The sequence below is a fragment of the Dipodomys merriami genome, unplaced genomic scaffold (genome assembly GCF_024711535.1).
Source record: "Dipodomys merriami isolate MVZ:Mamm:240054 unplaced genomic scaffold, mDipMer1.0.p SCAF_2, whole genome shotgun sequence".
Classification (NCBI taxonomy): domain Eukaryota; kingdom Metazoa; phylum Chordata; class Mammalia; order Rodentia; family Heteromyidae; genus Dipodomys; species Dipodomys merriami.
Window position 1 is genome coordinate 56,725,206 of NW_027203381.1, and position 18,546 is coordinate 56,743,751.

At 39.8% G+C, this 18,546-nt stretch overlaps 1 protein-coding gene and 1 non-coding gene across 7 annotated transcripts in view; one reads left to right on the forward strand and one right to left on the reverse strand.

The window, feature by feature from the left end:
- The first annotated feature begins 1,432 nt into the window (after window positions 1-1,432).
- Window positions 1,433-18,546, forward strand: part of Atp11b (ATPase phospholipid transporting 11B (putative)) — a 121,504-nt gene continuing 104,390 nt past the window's right edge. For all 6 annotated transcript variants that reach the window (XM_070029657.1, XM_070029660.1, XM_070029658.1 and 3 more), the window contains exon 1: window positions 1,433-1,715. In XM_070029657.1, coding sequence (XP_069885758.1) covers window positions 1,689-1,715 — 27 coding nt within the window. In that variant the 5' untranslated portion in view covers window positions 1,433-1,688. The remainder of the gene's footprint in view (window positions 1,716-18,546) is intronic.
- LOC138832759 (U6 spliceosomal RNA) lies at window positions 6,754-6,856 on the reverse strand. The gene has a single exon (XR_011373687.1). It is a non-coding gene; the product is annotated as a U6 spliceosomal RNA (small nuclear RNA).

Below are 18,546 nucleotides of genomic sequence, written 5' to 3' on the forward strand. Positions count from 1 at the left end.
ACAATTATAATTTTTCTTTAAATATTTATATTTTTAATTTGGATGATTTTTATAATATTATTGCTACTTTTGTAAACTCTTAAAGGTTCTATTTGTGGTACTGGATAAGCATTACATAAAAAAGAATTCTTACCAAAAGACTAAATATACATATGTAACGTCTGCCTAGTCATGCTAATTTAGATTTGTTTTTGCTTATTTTTCAAAGCACAAACAGCTGCCAGTGACGTGTGCTTTAATTATGCAAAAACAGCACACAATACTGATGTATAAAATGTACACGAAGCTGCTTTTGAATACACGCAGAGCTTCAGAGCCAAAAAGTACTCGCTTTCATTTGAAGTATTTATTCCCCCTCCTTCCTCAACTGTCCAATTTAGAACAAGTCAGATTATTTTTCCTATCCTCTCAGAAGCACGGGGAAATCCACTCCTCTTCAAATCACTAAACCCATCTCCATCACTAAGGGTGTTAAAATGAAGTCTGACCTTTCTTTTTTTTTTTTTTTGTCGGTCGTGGGGCTTGAACTCTGGGCCTGGGCGCTGTCCCTCAGCTCTTCAGCTCAAGGCCAGCGCGCTACCACTTGAGCCACAGCGCCACTTCCGGTTTTCTGGTGGTTTACTGGAGATGAGTCCTACCGGAGCTGGCTTTGAACCACGATCCTCAGATCTCAGCCTCTGCAGTAGCTAGGATTACAGGGAGAAGCCACGGACGCCCGGCTGTCTCTGACAATTTAACAGAAGCAAAACAGAGTAACGGTGACTAACCCTCAGCCACACGACCCTACCTGCGACTGCGTGGGAATGGTGGGGGCGCAGAGCAACAAGTGGTGCAGAGTTGAGTCCGCCCAGGCGGTCGACTCCAGCCCTGACGTCACGTGATAGCTCCCCCCCCCCCCCGCCCACCCCCTGTGGGAGGGCGCCGTGGGACGTCCCGCCCTGCCTTTCCGTTCCACCCCTCACGGGCCGCCCGGCCCTCGCGAGCGGCCCTACGCGCTCAATGCGAACCCCGAGGTTCGCTCCGCCCCCCGAGGTTCGCTCCGCCCCCGAGCCTCGCCCCGCCCCCGAGGTTCGCCCCGCCCCCTGCTCTCCATATGCATCCCCCGCCTCCTCGGTCTTCTCAGCGGCTCTCAACCCCGCCCCTCGCCCCGCTCCGACCGCAGCCCTTCGCGCTCACCACGTCCTGTGCTGCTCGCCCCGCCCCCCGCCCCCGCCCCCGCCCCCCTCGGGCTTCTCTGGGGCCGTCAGGGGCCCTACTCCCGCTCCAGACCCGGGGGACGCGCGGCTGCGGGGCGCTCCGGTCCCCCTCGGCCGGTCGGCGCACCTCTTTTCGTCACGTCCGGGGCTGCCCAGAGCGCAGGGGCGGGGCGAAGCAGGCTGGGCCCGGGAGGGGCGGGGCGGGGTGGGTGGCGGGGGTGCTTTCGGGTGACAACGGTCAGTAATGAAGGTGGCTGCGGCGGGGCCTCCGACTCAGCTCCTCCGGGCGGGGACGGCGCCCGGGCCGCGCCTGTAGGACTTCGGGGCGGGCGCGGCGCGATGTGGACCGGGTGCGGGGCGTGAGGTGGCGGTGGCGGAGAGCGGAACTTCTGCCCGAGGGGCTTGCCCGCTCCCCCTGCGGCTCTTCGACCTCTCCCCCCCACCCTGCAGCCCCTCGGCCCCCCGCGGGGCCGCCACCGCGACGTCGGGGGAATGTGGCGCTGGGTCCGGCAGCAGCTGGTAAGACTCCCCTCTCCCCCCGGTGGCGGGCCGCCGGGCTAGGCCGCGGCGGAGGCGAGCGCGGGGCCCTGAGTCCCGAGCCGCAGAAGCCCCGCGCAGCTCCGGAGCCCGGAGCCCAGGTCTCCCGCCAGCCCGGGCCTCTGAGGTGGGCGCCGCGCGGCCGCTTCCTGCAGGTGCTCGCCGGGCGCTTCCTCCTGAGCGGCCGCCGCCCGGTCGGAAGCAGCGTCCGGAGCGCGCCGTGGAGCTGCGCCCCAGCGGGTCCTGGGGAGCTGGGGACGGCTGGGGCTTCCTGCCTGGGGCAGTTTGGGACCCGGCGGGTGTGGAGGTCGAGGGCTGGTCTCGGCCCTCTCTGGTCGCCGTCTCGGGCCAAGAGGGACGCAGCTCAGTGTGGTGTGGGAGAACTGGGGTACCTCTTCCATTCACAGCCTTGGCGAAGGAGAGGTCGTTCCAGCTCCGAGGCAGGGTTCGAGAGGACTGGGACAGGCACAGGTCAGGAAGGATTACACTTTTTTTCTTCCTGCTCGTCCTCACCACCCCTATCCCAAGAACACTTGTGAATGAACTTGCACCACACTTTCTCCTCCCAGTTCGGCGGTTCAAACCAGAGAGTTTTGAAAGCCGTGGCTAACTTTTCTATATTACTAGGAAATCTGGACTGGGGCGGTGGGGGGAGGGGGGAGGAGGGAACGGAGACAATCTTAGGAAAGGGTGATGTAAGGCGTATAAAAAAAATCACCTTTTCCAGATTTAATTCAGAGAGAAAAATCTTGTCTGCCTCCTGGCAACTGCAAACCCAGAAAGTGCAGTACCAAGGAAACGGTGACAATTAGGACAGAAATTACTTCTGGGTGAAGGATCTCTAAACCTTACATGTATGAGGTCTGTTACTGTTGGTTTCCAATCACATTAATTACATGCTTCTACTGTACTAGTTCTGAAGACAGTGGTAAATCTCGGTGAAGCAGAACCTAATTTTCAGGATTAAAACATTGATCTCTCCCCCTCCCCACCCCCAGTAGAACAGCATTTTCATGTCAAGGCTAAGAAATCAGTTTGCCATAGGCATCATTCTAAAAAAATCATTCTAAAAAAACTAGAGCCGCCTGCTACTCTCATAGACAAATGTTGACTATTTTTAGTAACCGTAAATTCAGGTAATATGCTTTTATTAGGAAACCAAGCTAATGATGTCATTATACCATACTGTAGTGCTTTGGCTTTGTTGCAGTGAGCTGTGGCAATCATTTGACTCTGGGAGTTAATTATTACAGATCTGATCTGCTTTGATTACCAAGACTGCAATGTATATATAGAAGGCTTGATTTAATATTTACTTGATGTTGTTCTGTATGGCAGGAAGAACATTCTAAAGTGGTTCTTTAAAAACTTTTCTTAGTAGATTGAGACACTATTATTTGGTGTTACTAATCTGGAAATGTTAGAGAAGATGACTCCAGAAGAAATGAAGGACTCGAAGTTGTGTAGTTAATTTACAAAGCAGTCTTACTGGAATGGTTAAATTGAACAAGTTACTATGCATAAAATGTGCTATCTCTGACATTTGCTCACCTCACTGGTTTTACTTTTAAGTTATCAGATCTTCTAAGTATGTAATCAGACCTGTGCTAATGTAGGACTTTGTATCTCTACTTAAGTTTGTGTAGTCACTTAAATTATACATTAAGGACAGAGTAGTGAAAGTATATTTTACCATCCAGTCATAAATAGCTATGGTAGTGGCTATAACAGGAATTATTCATTTCAAAAGTTAGGGTATACTAACATTTACTCAGTTGGTTGAGTCACCATGTGTTTTAGCATTGGGCTTATTTTATTTTTATTTTCCTACCTTTTTATTAGTATTAGTCAATTGTATAAGGGGGTTTCATTTTGACATATCCACATAAGCATAAGTGTACCTTGATCTAACTCAGTCATTCCACAACTCTCTCATCTTCCTTCCCAAACCAGTCTCCACAAGTGTCGTTGTTCAGTTTTTACATATGTACATAAAGTATTTTACCATTTTACCCTTTTTCATCTTCCTTTACTCTCCATTCCTCCTCCCAGTGGTACCCCTCTACACACACACTTCTTTTCCATTCTTGTGTACGTGTATGTGTGTGTGTGCATGCATGTGTGCCAAGACTTAAATTGGGAGCCTGGAACTCTTGATCAGCTTTCTTGTTTATGACTAGTGCTCTGCCACTTGAGCCATGCTTCTAGCCTAACATTTTTCTGGTTAATTGAAATGGAGTCTTATGCACTTTTCTATGAGATAACTCTGAACTAAGATTCTTCAGGTGTCATGCTTTCTGAGTAGCTAGAATTAGAAGTGTGAACCCACCAAGCACTCAACGTTTTTTTTTTTTGTTTTTTTTTTTGGGTCCGGTTGTGGGGCTTGAACTCTGGGCCTGGGCGCTGTCCCTCAGCTCTTCAGCTCAAGGCTAGCGCTCTACCACTTGAGCCACAGCGCCACTTCCGGCTTTTTTCTTTTTGATTATGTGGTGCTGAGGAATCGAACCCAGGGCCTCAGGCATGCAAGGCAAATGCTCTACCACTGAGCCAACTTCCCAGCCCTTTTTTTTAAAGTATATGCTAATTGTTTAAGAGGAGGTTCACATACTAGTGGAATATACAGTATTTTAATCAGGTCAAATTAGGTTTATTTTAAAATCAGATAAATGAAACATTTGGAAAAATTGCAAGAGTTAAGTTGTTACAAGTACTCTCTTCATTATTTGAATCTTGATTTCTAACTACTTATGTTTATACCATTAATAAAGTATCATTTTTTAAAAATTTATTTTATTGTAGAGGTGATATACAGAGGGATTACAGTTGCATAAGTAAGGTACTGAGTACATTTATTTTCTAACAGTGTTACCCCCTCCATTTTCTCCATCATTTTATTATAGAAACAATTATGCTCTAGTTAGTTCTAATTTCAAAAGTATTCGATTCCTATATATACCAAGTATTTGACCTGTCTGATATAAGAAAAGTAAAAAGTTGACAAAAATAATTGATGTTTTTTCCTTAGGAAAATAAAGTGAAAAACTGAACTATCCTTCTTTCCCTGTTCTCTTTTTGGCTCAGAATGTACATGTTATTTTACACTGAAAACTAGAGTATCTTTCTAACAGTTTTTATTCCCAGGGTACTCACTTTCAGCAACATATTATACTAGCTTATTAACAGCACCTTGATTTTAATAGTGGCAGTGCCATTAGCTACCTGTTGTATTCTGATATTTAGACCTGTATGATACTTGTTTACCATATGTGGCCATTAAAATAAAAATTTCCTTCATGTACCTCTTGACTACTATATAGCTCAGAATATTTTCAGTATGAAAAACTTTTGGACAGCACTGATTTATTCAGACTTAAGTGTCAACATATATTTTAGATGACATGTATTATTTCTTTACAGGACAGTGTAATATTGTGTTTTCCTAGCACTAACTGTGTGTAGGTGGAATAAAATGTTGAATACTGAGGATACACATGGGAGTCAGTGAGGACCTTATGCAGCTCTGTTTTCAGTACCATATATTCTCAGAGTAGGCACTGAGTATGTTTATTGAATAAATGATGACTAGGTGAGAAAACAAACATTGAATCCATAGTAATATTTTTATGTGTAGAGATACAGTGACATAATTCAAGACTGACTAGTCCAGAAGAAAACCAGAAAAATGAGTAGTTATACATGTGCACAACCTAACAAATAACTATTACTTTACTTGGGTATCCATCATTCTTGTAATCTTAGCAGTCAGGTATGTGTGTGTGTGTGTGTGTGTGTGTGTGTGTGTGTGAGGCTTAAATTGTTCACAAATATCCCTTTATGTTTGTATTGGTGATTGGAAACAGGTTGATAAGATTATTTTCTGATTCAGAGAGAAATGGCAAACTTCTGATTATTCTTCCTCAACTCTGTTCATGAGTGTCTCTCATGCTTAGTGCAGTTGCTTTTTTCTGTACCCAATTATTTCGTTCCATCTACCAGTCCCAAAACAAAATTCAATCCTCTTTTCCAAGCCAATCATTTAGCTGTGCTATTATTATTATTATTATTATTATTATTATTATTATTAAATTTACTACTTTTGTCAGTACTGGTGCTGGGCATGGGCACTTTCCTTTAGTGTATTTGGTCAAGGCTCATGGTGTACCATTTGAGCCACAGCTCTACTTCCATCTTTTTTTTTTTTTTTTTACTTCCGTCTTTTTGCTGGTTAATTGGAGATGTCTTTTTTTTTTCTTTTCCTTTTTTTCTTTTCTTTTATGTACTTATTTTTTTATCGGTCATGGGGCCTGAACTCTGGGCCTGGGCACTGTCCCTTAACTCTTCAGCTCAAGGCTAGCGCTCTACCACTTGAGCCACAGCACCATTTCCGGCTTTTTTTTTTTTCTGCTTATGTGGTGCTGAGGAATGGAACCCAGGTCCTCATGCATGCAAGCACTCTATCACTGAGCCACCTTCCTTTTTTAAATTTTATTGTCAAGGTGATGTATAGAGGAGTTACAGTTACATATGGAAAATAGTGAGTACATTTCTTGTTGAATTTGTTACCCCCCCTCTCATTTTTCTCCCACTTCCCCCCATCCCTTCCCCAAGTTATACAGTTCGTTTCCAACATACTGTCTTGTGAGTATCGTTGTTACATTGGCTCACCCTTTGTCTTTTGTCTCACCATTTTGTTGTTCTCTTTCCCTTCCCTAATTCAGATAAATGTAGATACAATTCACAGGGTACCAAAATCAAATACATTGGCAACAGGGGATAGATCATAGGGGAAAAAGAAAACATAAAAGGAAAAAAAAGAAATCACGTAGTACATTGAAAACAACAACAATAAAGAAAAACCTCTTGTTTCCATGTTATGAGTTCATTTAGCTTATTAACATCATCTTATATGGTCATATGTACATAGCTGTTGAAGCTATTCTGCTCATCTGCTAGGACTATTGTAGACATATACTAATTATTACAAATGAGGGAAACCATGGAGTCTATGTTTCTTTGGGTTAAAAATATGGAACACTTCATGAATTTGCATGTCATCCTTGCACAGGGGCCATGCTAATCTTCTCTCTATCCTTCCAGTTTTAGTATATGTGCTGCTGAAGCAAGCATGGAGATAAGTCTTTAGGACTTTTGTGTCTGGAAGTTCTTGTAACAGTGATCCTCAGATTTCAGCCTCCTAAGTAGCTAGGATTATATGGATGAGCCACCACCTCCCAGCAGCAGTTCCTTTGTTCCTTCTCTACACTTTCCATCTGTTAGCATTAAAATATTTGCCCTTTCACTTTTCCTTTAGCCTAATTCAAGCATCCTTCTGCTCTCTTGCTTTTTCCTATACCTGTAATTGCTAAATTCTTTCCAATAATTAGCATCAGTTTTTCATTTGATTAAATAGTAGACTAAAAAAATAGTTTTATCTTGCATAACAGTGCCTTCCAATACACTTGAAATGTGGCTAGTTCATGTTGAGATAGTCTTAAATGTAAAAAAACAGTTTAAAAAATGTGAAAAATATCTCAGTTTTCAGTTTTTTTTTTAAATATAATCTTATTGTTATTATTAGGGTGTTGTGCTGAGGGGTTATTGTTTCATAAGTCAGGTAATGTAACTGTGTCTTTTAATTAAAAATGCAGTTATTCCCCTGTTTTCACTGTAGTTGATATAGGTATAATTTGTGGAGGGGAAGGTGGACCCAGTGCAACAATGAGATGTACAAGACGTTATGTCAAAAAACGAACTTTACAACTTTGGTGTGGGGGTGGGGGGGGAAGATGATGGGAAGGGATGGGAAGGGGAAACAAAGGAGGAGGCAACAATGCTTGATAAGAAATGTACTCATTACCTTGCCCATGTAATTGTAACCCCTCTGTACGGTATTTTCACAATTAAAAAAATTCAGTTACTAGAAAATTTTAAATTATGTGTATGACTTACATCTGTAGTTCCTGCTATGCTCTGATTGGTGCTATTGTATGATGTTAAAAGTGAAATTGTGTTCTTATACAGTATACTACATTATCTAAGTCTAGATATCATACTTGATAGACTGTAAATATCTTAGGATAAGGACCATATCTTACTGTCTCTGATGCCTTTATATTCAGGACACTGCTGGCCTATTGTAGATACCCACCAAATATTGGTGAATAAATGAATGAGAATTAGATTTAATTCAGCATTAGTTTGGAATTACTTATTCCTTTGTCTCTCAGGTGAGGGAACACGAAAGGAAGCACTGACCTTTATTGATACTTTCTCTGTGTGTTAGTAACGTATCTTTGAATGTGCAATTTTTTATTTCTGTATGAAGGCTTATAGTATTTGTTTTGTATTTGACTCAGGGTCTTAACTGTGTAGCCCCTTCTCTCCTGAGTGCTAGGATTCCTGGCATGAATCATGTCTGGTTCAGATATATATTATTAAATATTTCATTAAAAATTGATTAGAGAGTAAAGCATTAGCGAAATCTCAGGTATTCCAAGCAGCACTAAAGTAGTGACTAGATCCTACAGAGCTTTGTGGTTGCCTTTATTGTCATTAAATATTTTCTAAAACTATACTGTGCAAGATGGTATCTTCAGATGACTACTGAAGACTTGAAATGTGCCTACTCTGAGTTGCAATCTATCAGAAGTGTTAAGTATACAAAAGATTTTGAAATTATGAGTTATATAAATAAGCAAATATATTGGGTTAAATAAAGTATTATTGAATTAATACTTGTTTACTTTTTCTTTAATCTCTTTCTCTCTTTTTTTTTTTTTTGGCAGTGCTAGTATGGAAACTTAGGGTCTTATACTTGCTAGGAAGGCACTCTACCACTGAGTTGTGCCTCCAGCTCTTTTTTGTGTGGGTGTGCCAGTCCTGGGGTTTAGTCTCAAGGCCTAGGTGCTATCCCTGAGTACCTGGCTTTTTTGGTGCTATATTAGAGATAAGAGTCTCATAGACTATCTTGCCTTGGTTGGTTTTGAACCTTGGTTCTTCGATCTCGTCCTCCTGAGTAGCTAAGATTAAAAGCATGAGTCACTGGCATCAGCTATCCAGCTCATTTTCTACACTGGTTTTATTTATTTTGGTAGGACCAAGGCTTGAACTTAGGGTGTGGCTTGTGCGTCATTACTAAAGCCATACCTCCAGCCCAGTTTTTTGCAGGTTATTTTGGGGGTGAACTTTTTCTGTCCAGTCTGGTTCCAGACTTTGAATTATGGTCATGAGCCCCTGGCACCTGGTTTCACTGGTTAATTTTGAGATAGGCTCTTGATAGGAAGCCTGGGCATGTGCCTGGACTGCCATCTGCCTATTGTAAGCTTCCTCAAATAGTTAGGATGACAGCCATGCATACTACACAAGGTATTGATTGGTTGAGAAAGGATCTCTCTTAGACTTTTTTGCCTGACATAGCCAAACCATGAATTTGCCTATTCCAGAGGTTAAATATAATTACCATAGTCTAAATTAATACTGCCCAAATGACCAAAGTTGTCTGGTCATTGCAAATAATGTAATAATTATTAACTTAGTTTTTAAAAGCCAGAAATGTATTTTTCTTCAAAATAGTAAAACTAAGCTATGTAATATTTCAATTTATATATATACTATATTGTATTTACAAATATTCTTTATTTTGATTATTTACCTCAAATTTTCCTTATTATAAATTGTAGTATAATAAATGGATAATATTGTCAGGCTCCCATGGCTTGTGCCTGTAATCCTAGCTACTCAGGAGGCTGAGATCTGAGGACAGCAGTTCAAAACCAGCTCAGGTTGGAAAGCTCATGAGACTCTTATCTCCAATTAGCTGCCAAAAAGCCAGAAATGGAGTGGTGGCTGTAGTGGTAGAATGTTAACCTTGAGTAAAACAGCTCAGGGACAGTGCCTAGGCCCTGAGTTCAAGACTGTAGGACTGACACACATATACACACAGAAGTTACAAATACGTATTTGCATTCAGTTCTTCTGTATAGGTAGGTACCATAGACTCAGTGAGCTTTTTTCCAGTATTGTGAATGTGGTAGACATTGAATTTCTGTTACTCTTACCACCTGGAAATGACTGTGAGGAAACTGAGTGTTAGAAGGCAGCTTGAAGGAATTTTGATGTTGATTGGCTTGCTTAAAATGTGTATAGTCCAAGTTTTAAATTTTCTTTCTTTATCTTGTACGTGGTACAGTTATTTCTTGATAGTGATGGGCACTTCATTTCTGGACACTGCCCTTCCCTCAACCCCAGAACAAAATATGCAGATGCTCAAGTCGTTTGTATAAAATAGGTAGTATTTGCATCTCATGAATGTACCTCCAAATTGTTTAAAATATGTAATTATAAACACTGTGTGAATAGTTGTCATGCTGTACTGGTTATGAAATAAAGCCAAGAAAAAATTCTGAGCACTCAGGAGGCTGAGGCAGAAGAATTTCAAGTTCCAGGCCAGCCTAAGCAACATAGCAAGATCCTATCTCAAACAAAAAAAATAGTAAAAAAAAAAAAAAATAGACTTTACATGTTCAGTACAGCTTTTTTCCCCCCAAGTATTTGCAATTGACTATACCATAGATGGGCTAAACTATACAGCCAGATTATTTCCAAATTTGTAATATATAGTCTAGTTTACTCAGTGTTAGCTTATGCAGAAAATTGTAATCTAAAAAAATCCCTAAAACTTTTTGAAATCTCTTTAAGATTACTAGATTATCCATATTTTAGATTAAATGTCAATTAATAGTAATTAAGTCCACATTTCATCTGTAAGTGAAGCACTCTCAGAAAATTAGGAAAAGTGGGATAATATGCATAGCAGCTTTCATTTAGCTATTTCCTTATATTTGCAAAAGTTAGGAACAAAACCAGGTGTGTACAGTTAATTCTTCTTTCTTCCCTTTTTCTTTCCCTCCCTTCTTCTTTTCCTACCCTTCTTCCCTCCCTTCCTTTCTCCCCTCTCTCCTCTTACTGTATTCCCTTTCTCCCCTCCCCCTTACCACTCCTTTTGAATGCAGGATCTGTTTCTCTCATTCAGCTTTCTTCTTTCTTCACAACTAGTGCTCTACTACTTCTGCTGGTTATTTGGAGATGGAGTCTTACAGACTTCTCTATCCAAACTGGCTTAAATCATAATCCTCCAGTAGCTAAGTTTACAGATCTGAGCCACTGGCACCTGGATAAACAATTAATTCTCATAGAAAGGTACTATATTTGGTACAAATTGCATTTCTTTCCCTAAACCTTGAGTTCTAGAAAATTTCAAGCACATGCAAAAGTACAGAAAAGAGTATAATGAACCTCCATTTAGCCTTACCCAGCTTCCATAATTATCATCACATGACTAATTTTGATTTATTCCACTATCTTTACTCTCTGAATGACTTTAAAGCAAATCCAGACATTATATAATTTTATCCATAAGTGTTCCTCTGACTCCAAAAGGTAAATTCTTTTAAATATATAACTAATTTTTGGTATGACTCATGCATTGTTTGTCCTTTTCGTCTTTCCAATCTCAAGTTGTAAACAGCAGGGTTCTTTGAAAGTCTGTTGTACTCCTTTCTGGTGGTTATATATGTGAGGAGAAGAAATAAGTTCTATGAATCCCCAAATACTTTAGAAAATATCATGTTATATATAATGTCAATTTAAAATATGTTATAAATAATATGTCAGTTTAAAAGTGAAAATGCATTTTAAAAATGAAAGAATGAATGCAGTTTTGTTTGGGGGAAGTAAATGATGACTCCTTTTCTTTCTTGTTCCTCTGCTGCTATCCTAGACTAAACCACTCATCTCTTACCTGCACCACTGAAGTGTTCCTCTGTGTGTCTGTCTCCCCTTGTATCATTTAGCAGCCGAAGGGATTTTGTGAAACATGTTAGGGTCATGTAAATCCTCTGTTTAAAACCTCCCAAGGGCTTGCCTTCTTTGTGTAGAAAAAGCCAAGGTCTTTGCTTGGTCTGTATGAACTTTCCATCCCACTCTACCTTTCATTCTGTTTTATTCACACTGGACTCCTTGCAGTTCAGCTGTCCCAGGCATATCAATGTCTTTTTCCTCAGTGTTACCTTTAACTGGAATGTTCTCCCAGATGATCACTGGCTCCTTCACTCCCTTCAGTTCTCAGATTAGTCAATGTGACTCTATTAGTCAGTGTGACCCTTTAATGGCCATTCATGATCAAATTATACTCTCTTTTCCCCCAAAGTATCTTCCAGTTCTCCTTTCCTTGTTTCCTTGAGCACATACTAGTAGTTAACATACTCCGTCATTATTTGTCTCTTCTATATCCCCTTCTAGGTAACATCATTTTTCTCATTTGTTTATTAATCCACTCAAACATTTTCTGAATATCTAACTGATAATAAGTTGCTAGGATTTGGAACAACCAAAATGAAGCTATCCCTTCCACATCAGCAAATTTTCTAGAAGTCTTTTTTCCTAATGAATACTTGAATTGTTGCTAGTTTTTCCCCCCTGTATTACAAAGAAACTGTTGTAGTGACCATTCTTTTTTTTTTTTTGGTTGGTTGTGGGGCTTGAACTTTGGGCCTGGGCTGTGTCCCTCAGCTCTTCAGCTCAAGATGAGCACCCTACCACTTGAGCCACAGCACCCCTTCCGGTCTTCTGGTAGTTTATTGGAGATAAGAGTCTCTCGGACTTTCCTGCCCAGGCTGGCTTTGAACTGTGATCCTCAGATCTCAGCCTTCTGCGTAGCTAGGATTACAGGTGTGAGCCCCTGGTACCTGGCTTCTGGTGTTTTGTTTTAAAATTCATTTTCAACATATAAGTATATATCTGGAATTGATTTTTGTATATAAAATAAGGGAGTTTGTTTTCTCCCTATGGAATGTTATTTTGCCTCATTGTTGTTCATCGTCTTATAGTAAGTCTTGGTATCTGGCAGGGCACAACTTCCAGAAACTCATTGGACCTATACTCTTACATATAGGACACATACTATTAGTTTATGTAATTCTTAAGGAAGATTTTAAAAGGCTTTGAGTTGAAGTTAAGGTTCATGTATTTATTATTTTTCCTTTAAAGATGAAAAGTTGTGGGTTGTATTTTTACTTTTTACTTATTTTTCTAGCTAAGCTTCATTATTAAGGATCTTCACGCCTTTTATCCTAGCTACTCAGGAGGCTGAGATCTGAGGATTGCGGTTCAAAGCCAGCCTGGGCAGGAAAGTCTGTGAGATTCTTATCTCCAATAATCCACTCAGAAAACCAGAAGAGGCAGTGTGGCTTAATTGGTAGAGCGCTAGCTTTGAGCTGAAGAGCTGAGGGACAGAGTGTACAGGTCTAGAGTTCATGCCCCACAAATGACAAAAATAAATAAGTATCTTTATATACTAATATAGGACTATATGTATGGATGCTGTTTTCACTTAGGTATAAGGCTAACATGTACAATTACTAGATCATGATCATTATATTTATATTTGTAAGGCATTGTCGGCCTGTTTGCCCATTTTTCCAAACTGCCTGTGCCATTTTACATTCTCACCAACAAAATATGAGGGGACTAATGTCTTAGTATTTTAGTCAGTATTTTTCATTTTGATTATAGTTACCTAATGGGTAGGAATGCTATCTTTATATCATTTCGATTTACATTCTCCTAATGACTAATAATGTTTATATTCTAATTGCCCATGTTTATGCCTTTTTTTTTTTGAGTAATGCCTATTCAGAAATATTTACACATTTTAGTGGCTTTGTGGCTCAAGAGGTAGGGCACTAGCTGAGGGACAGCACCCAGGCCCAGAGTTCAAGCCCCACAACTGACAAAAAAGAAAGAAAGAAAGAAAGAAAGAAATATTTACACATTTTATTTGGTTTATTTGTTTTACTACTGAGTCTAAAGAATTCTTTATACATTTTGGATATAAGACTCTTATCAGAAATGCAACTTGTAATACTTTCTTCCATAAAGGTTGTAATTCTACCTTTTAAACCTAAATATTTGGTGAGTTATTTCCTTTTGTTTTCCTTTTCTTTCATTTTTTTACTTACTCATTTTACTTTATCCACACAATTTACTGATTTGGGAAAGGGAATGCTAGGCCCTGAACCCACCGTCTTATTGACAGTAGTACGTATTCAATCATTAAGCAACACCCCTAACCCTGATGATTCTTTATTACACACAACTGTTTCTCACAAAGCAGTTCTGCCCTCTGGATTCACTTTTATTCTTGGTGAAATATGTCCTTTGTGGTTTTTGTTTTTGTTTTTTTGTCGGTTGTGGGGCCTGAATTCTGGGCTTAGGCTTTGTCCCTCAGCTCTTCAGCTTAAGGCTAGCACTCTACCACTTGAGCCACAGCACCACTTCCAGCTTTTTCTGTTTATGTGGTGCTAAGGAATTGAACACAGGCCTCATGCATGCAAGGCAAGCACTCCTTCCTGAGCCACCTTCATGACCTTACTTTGGTTATTTTTAAGCAAGCATTCATGAGTGACAAACTTGTAGTTTTTAATGCCTAAAAATTATTTCATAATTAACTCCATGCTAATCCAGTTACATACAAAATTCTAGATTAACAGTTACTTTAGCTCAGTATTGCAATTTGTTCCATTGCTTTCTTGTATTATTAATGTTTAATCTAGTTGCATTATTTTGTTGATATTCTATTCTACATTATCATTATCATTATTATTATTATTATCATTACTATTGGTCTGTCGTGGGGCTTGAACTCAGGACCGCGTGCTATGAGCTTTTTTGCTCAAGGTTAGCGCTGTGCCAATTTGAGCCACAGAGCCATTTGTAGGTTTGTGTTGGTTAGTTGGAGATAAGAATTTCACAAACTTTCCTGCCTAGGGTTGGTTTTGAGCCATGATCCTCAGCTCTCAGCCTGAGTAGCTAGGGTTATAGGCATGAGCCACTGGCATCCGGTTTCCACATTATTTTTTAATATTATCTTTCTCCTTGACAGTTTACATCTTTACTATGTCTATCATATTTTTTCATTCTGATTTTCTTGTTCTGCATTTGAGTATTTTCAGTCTGAAGGCTCTTTTACTTCTATAGAAAAAAAAAATGAGCCACTTTTGTAAGAAATGACTGCTTCCTAGCCTTTAATTTTCTCATTCTAGACCTCATGGCTTAATATATGTTGAAGCCTCTTAATCTGTTCTCCATGGCTTTTAGCATCTTTTATACATTTTCATATTTTTCTCGCTGTTACTTTCAGTGGAAACTCCTTAATTATGGTTCCCTCAATAATTACCTCACTAAAATTACAATTTAGATAACTATTTCTCATTCCCAGTATTTACTATTGGATTTTTTTTCATTACTGTTCTTTATGTGTATATGTTTGATTTGTTATATATAGATGAACATTTTTTTTGCTCATCCTAGAGCTTGAACTCAGCCTAGGCGCTGCCCTTGAACTTTTTAGTGCTCAAGGCTAGTACTCTACCACTTGAGCCACAGCTCCATTTCTGGCTTTTTGTTGTTAATCAGATATGAGAGTTTCACAGACACTTTGCCTGGGCTGGCTTAGTCCTGTGATCCTTAGATCTCAGCTTTCTGATTAGCTAGGATTACAGTATGTGCCACGGGTGTGCTCTACTCTTTAATAATAAGGTACTTAGCATTTCCCAGCTTCCTTTGAAAGGTCCAAATCTTGGATCCACATTACTGCTCATTGACCCTCACCTAGGACCCTTACAGAGGGAATGCTGTGAATCCTAAGTATGGCATTGGAGTTCACCCCAGAGTTCCAAAGGCTCAGCCCTTCATTATAGAAATGAGTTTTTTTCCTTTAATCCTGGATAAATAATCTTAATAAGAAGAGAGAGTTTATCAACAGCTAGTGTCAGGATTCAAACCAATATAGAAAGGGATTACAATTCCATGAGTCTCAGGTAATGAGTACATTTCCTTTCATCCACCACGAGTTGTATAGTTCACTTTGGTCAGTGTCCAGTGATCTTCACTGCTGCACCTTTTAATCCTTTTTCCCTTGAGTTCTGTACCCTTCCTCCACCCTCCCGATTATATGTTCATGAATATACCATACAGAAAGTAAAGAAGACAGATTTTTCTAACAAGTTATCAATGGGACAGCATTTGTGGTAGGATAAAGGAAATCATAGTTCCGGTCCCTGTTACCTTCTCTTTTTCTATCCTGCCATGTTAAACCTGCCCAAGAGTAAGGCAAGTCTAGTGAATGGATTAGAAGATAGAATTCTTGGAAGCAAGGATATTTTAGAGTTAATAGTGGCAGGTTTGTAGAGGAAAAGGAAAAGAAATTATTAAGAATTTCTATAGTTAGCTACTCAGCTATGGACATTGACTTCAAACAAACAGCATGGCACATTTTTTAATTTTTCCTTTATTCTTTTGAACTTGGGGTACCAAAAATTATTTTGATAGTTTAAAAGTTTGTGATCCTAGCTAGATGTGCATGGCTCACGCCTGTAATCTTATCTACTCAGGAGGCTGAGATCTGAGGATCGAGGTTCAAAGCCAGCCAACCAGGGTAGTAAAGTCAGTGAGACTCTTCTCTCCAGTTCACCACCAGAAAACCAGAATTGAAGCTGTGGCTCAAAATGAAAGAGCACTCTTCTTGAGCTGAAGAGCTCAGGCCCAGTGCCCAGGCCCAGAATTTAAGCCCTACGACTGACCCCCCCCCAAAAAAAAAAAAAGTTTGTGATATTGACTTAGAAAATGAAAATGCTAAACAGAGATAAGTTTTGTTCTTTGTTGATGTTTTTTTTGGTTAGTTATGGGGCTTGAACTCTGGGCCTAGGCACTGTTCCTGCGCTCAAGGCGAGCGCTCTACCGCTTGAGCCACAGTACCACTTCCAGTTTTCTAGTGGTTTATTGGAGATAAGAGTCTCACGGACTTTCCTGCAGGGGCTGGCTTTGAACCTCGATACTCAGATCTCAGCCTCCTGAGTAGCTAGGATTACAGGCATGAGCCACCGGTGCCTGGCAAGATAAATTTTTATTATTAAGTTTATTATAACTTTATAATGAAATTAGACATTTAACTATTCAGAAGAATATGTTTACTCCTGTTCTATAGGAAAAAATTGAGTTATTTAATGCTATTTCAATAAGAATTTTACTCACCTTACTATTTAACAGTTTGCTGTGGTTGGTGGGATGGATGATGATTATTGTGGTGTTGGGGATGATACCCAGGGCCTTGTATGACTGATATACAACCTCAGTCCAAAGCCCATGGAAAATAAAAACAATTGTAAAAAATGAGCATTGCACTTAATTGCTTTCATGAAGAAAACCATACACCACGATCAAACAGGATTGATTTTAGGGATGCAAACCTGGTTCAATATACACAAATCAATTAATTCATCATATCAACAAGAACAAGGATAAGAACCACATGGTTATCTCAATAGATGCAGAAAAAGCATTTGATAAGTTCCAGCCCTCCTTTATGATGAAGGTTCTGGAAAAATTAGGAATCCATGGGAACACTCCTCAATATAATAAAGGCTGTATATGACAAGCCTACAGCCAGCATTATACTTAATGGTGAAAAACTAAAGCCATTTCCTCTTAACTCAGGAATGAGACAAGGATGTCCACTCTCTTCAATCTAGGTAAATAGCTGATTCAAAACTTTGGCAAAATAGCAGGGTATAAAATTAACCCTCAAAAATCCATGGCTTTTCTGTATGCCAACATGAGAAAAGTGTGGCTGAAATTAGGAAAGCAACTCCATTCGTAATAGCCCCACAAAAAATAAAATACCTGGGAATTAACTTAACCAAAGAAGTGTGAAGGACCTTAATGATGAAAAATTTACAAACCTGAAAAAGGAAATCAAAACAGAACTTCGAAAGTGGCAAAAACTCCCATGCTTCTGGATTAGAAAGATCAGCATCATGAAAATGACAATACTTCCCAAGGCTATCTACAAATTCAATGCCATACCTATCAAAATTCCAACCTCATTCTGAAAGGAAATAGAAGAGGCAATCCAAAAATTCATATGGAACAATAAAAGACCCCGAATAGCAAAAACGATCCTCAACAGAAATAACACTGTTGGAGGAATATCAATACCAAATTTCAAACTCTACTACAAAGCCATAGTAATCAAAACAGCTTGGTACTGACACAAGAACAGACCTCAGGACCAATGGAATAGAATTGAAAACTCAGAAATGAACCTATAGCTATCTAATCTTCGATAAGGGAGCTAAAAAAAATAGATTGGAAGAAAGACAGCTTCTTCAGTAAATGGTGCTGGCAAAATTGGTTAACTACTTATAGAAAACTATAGCTAGATCCTTATATATCACCCTGCACCAGAATCAACTCCAAATGGATCAAAGACCTCGAAGTCAAAGCAGACACTCTGAAAACATTACAGGATGGAATAGGAGAAAAACGAAGTCTCCTTGGCACAGGCTGAAATTTTCTTAATAGAGACCCAGAAACAACAAATCAAAGAAAGGTTGGACAAATGGGATTGCATGAAATAGCAGAGCTTTTGCATGGCAAAGGACATTGCAAGCTCAAAAGAAAGCCCACGGATTGGGAGATCTTCACTAGCCATACAACAGACAAGGGTCTCATATCTAAAATATACCTGGAACTCAAAAAATTAAATCTCCAACAACAAATCTTCAAAGAAACAACTGCCCAATAAATAAGTGGGCTAAAGACTTTTAGAGAAACTTCTCTGAAAAGGAAAGAAGGATGGCCAATAGACACATGAAGAAATGCTCAACCTCTCTAGCCATAAAAGTAATGCAAATCTAAACAACCTTAAGATACTATCTCACCCCAGTTAGAATGGCTAGAATCAAGACCTCTAAGA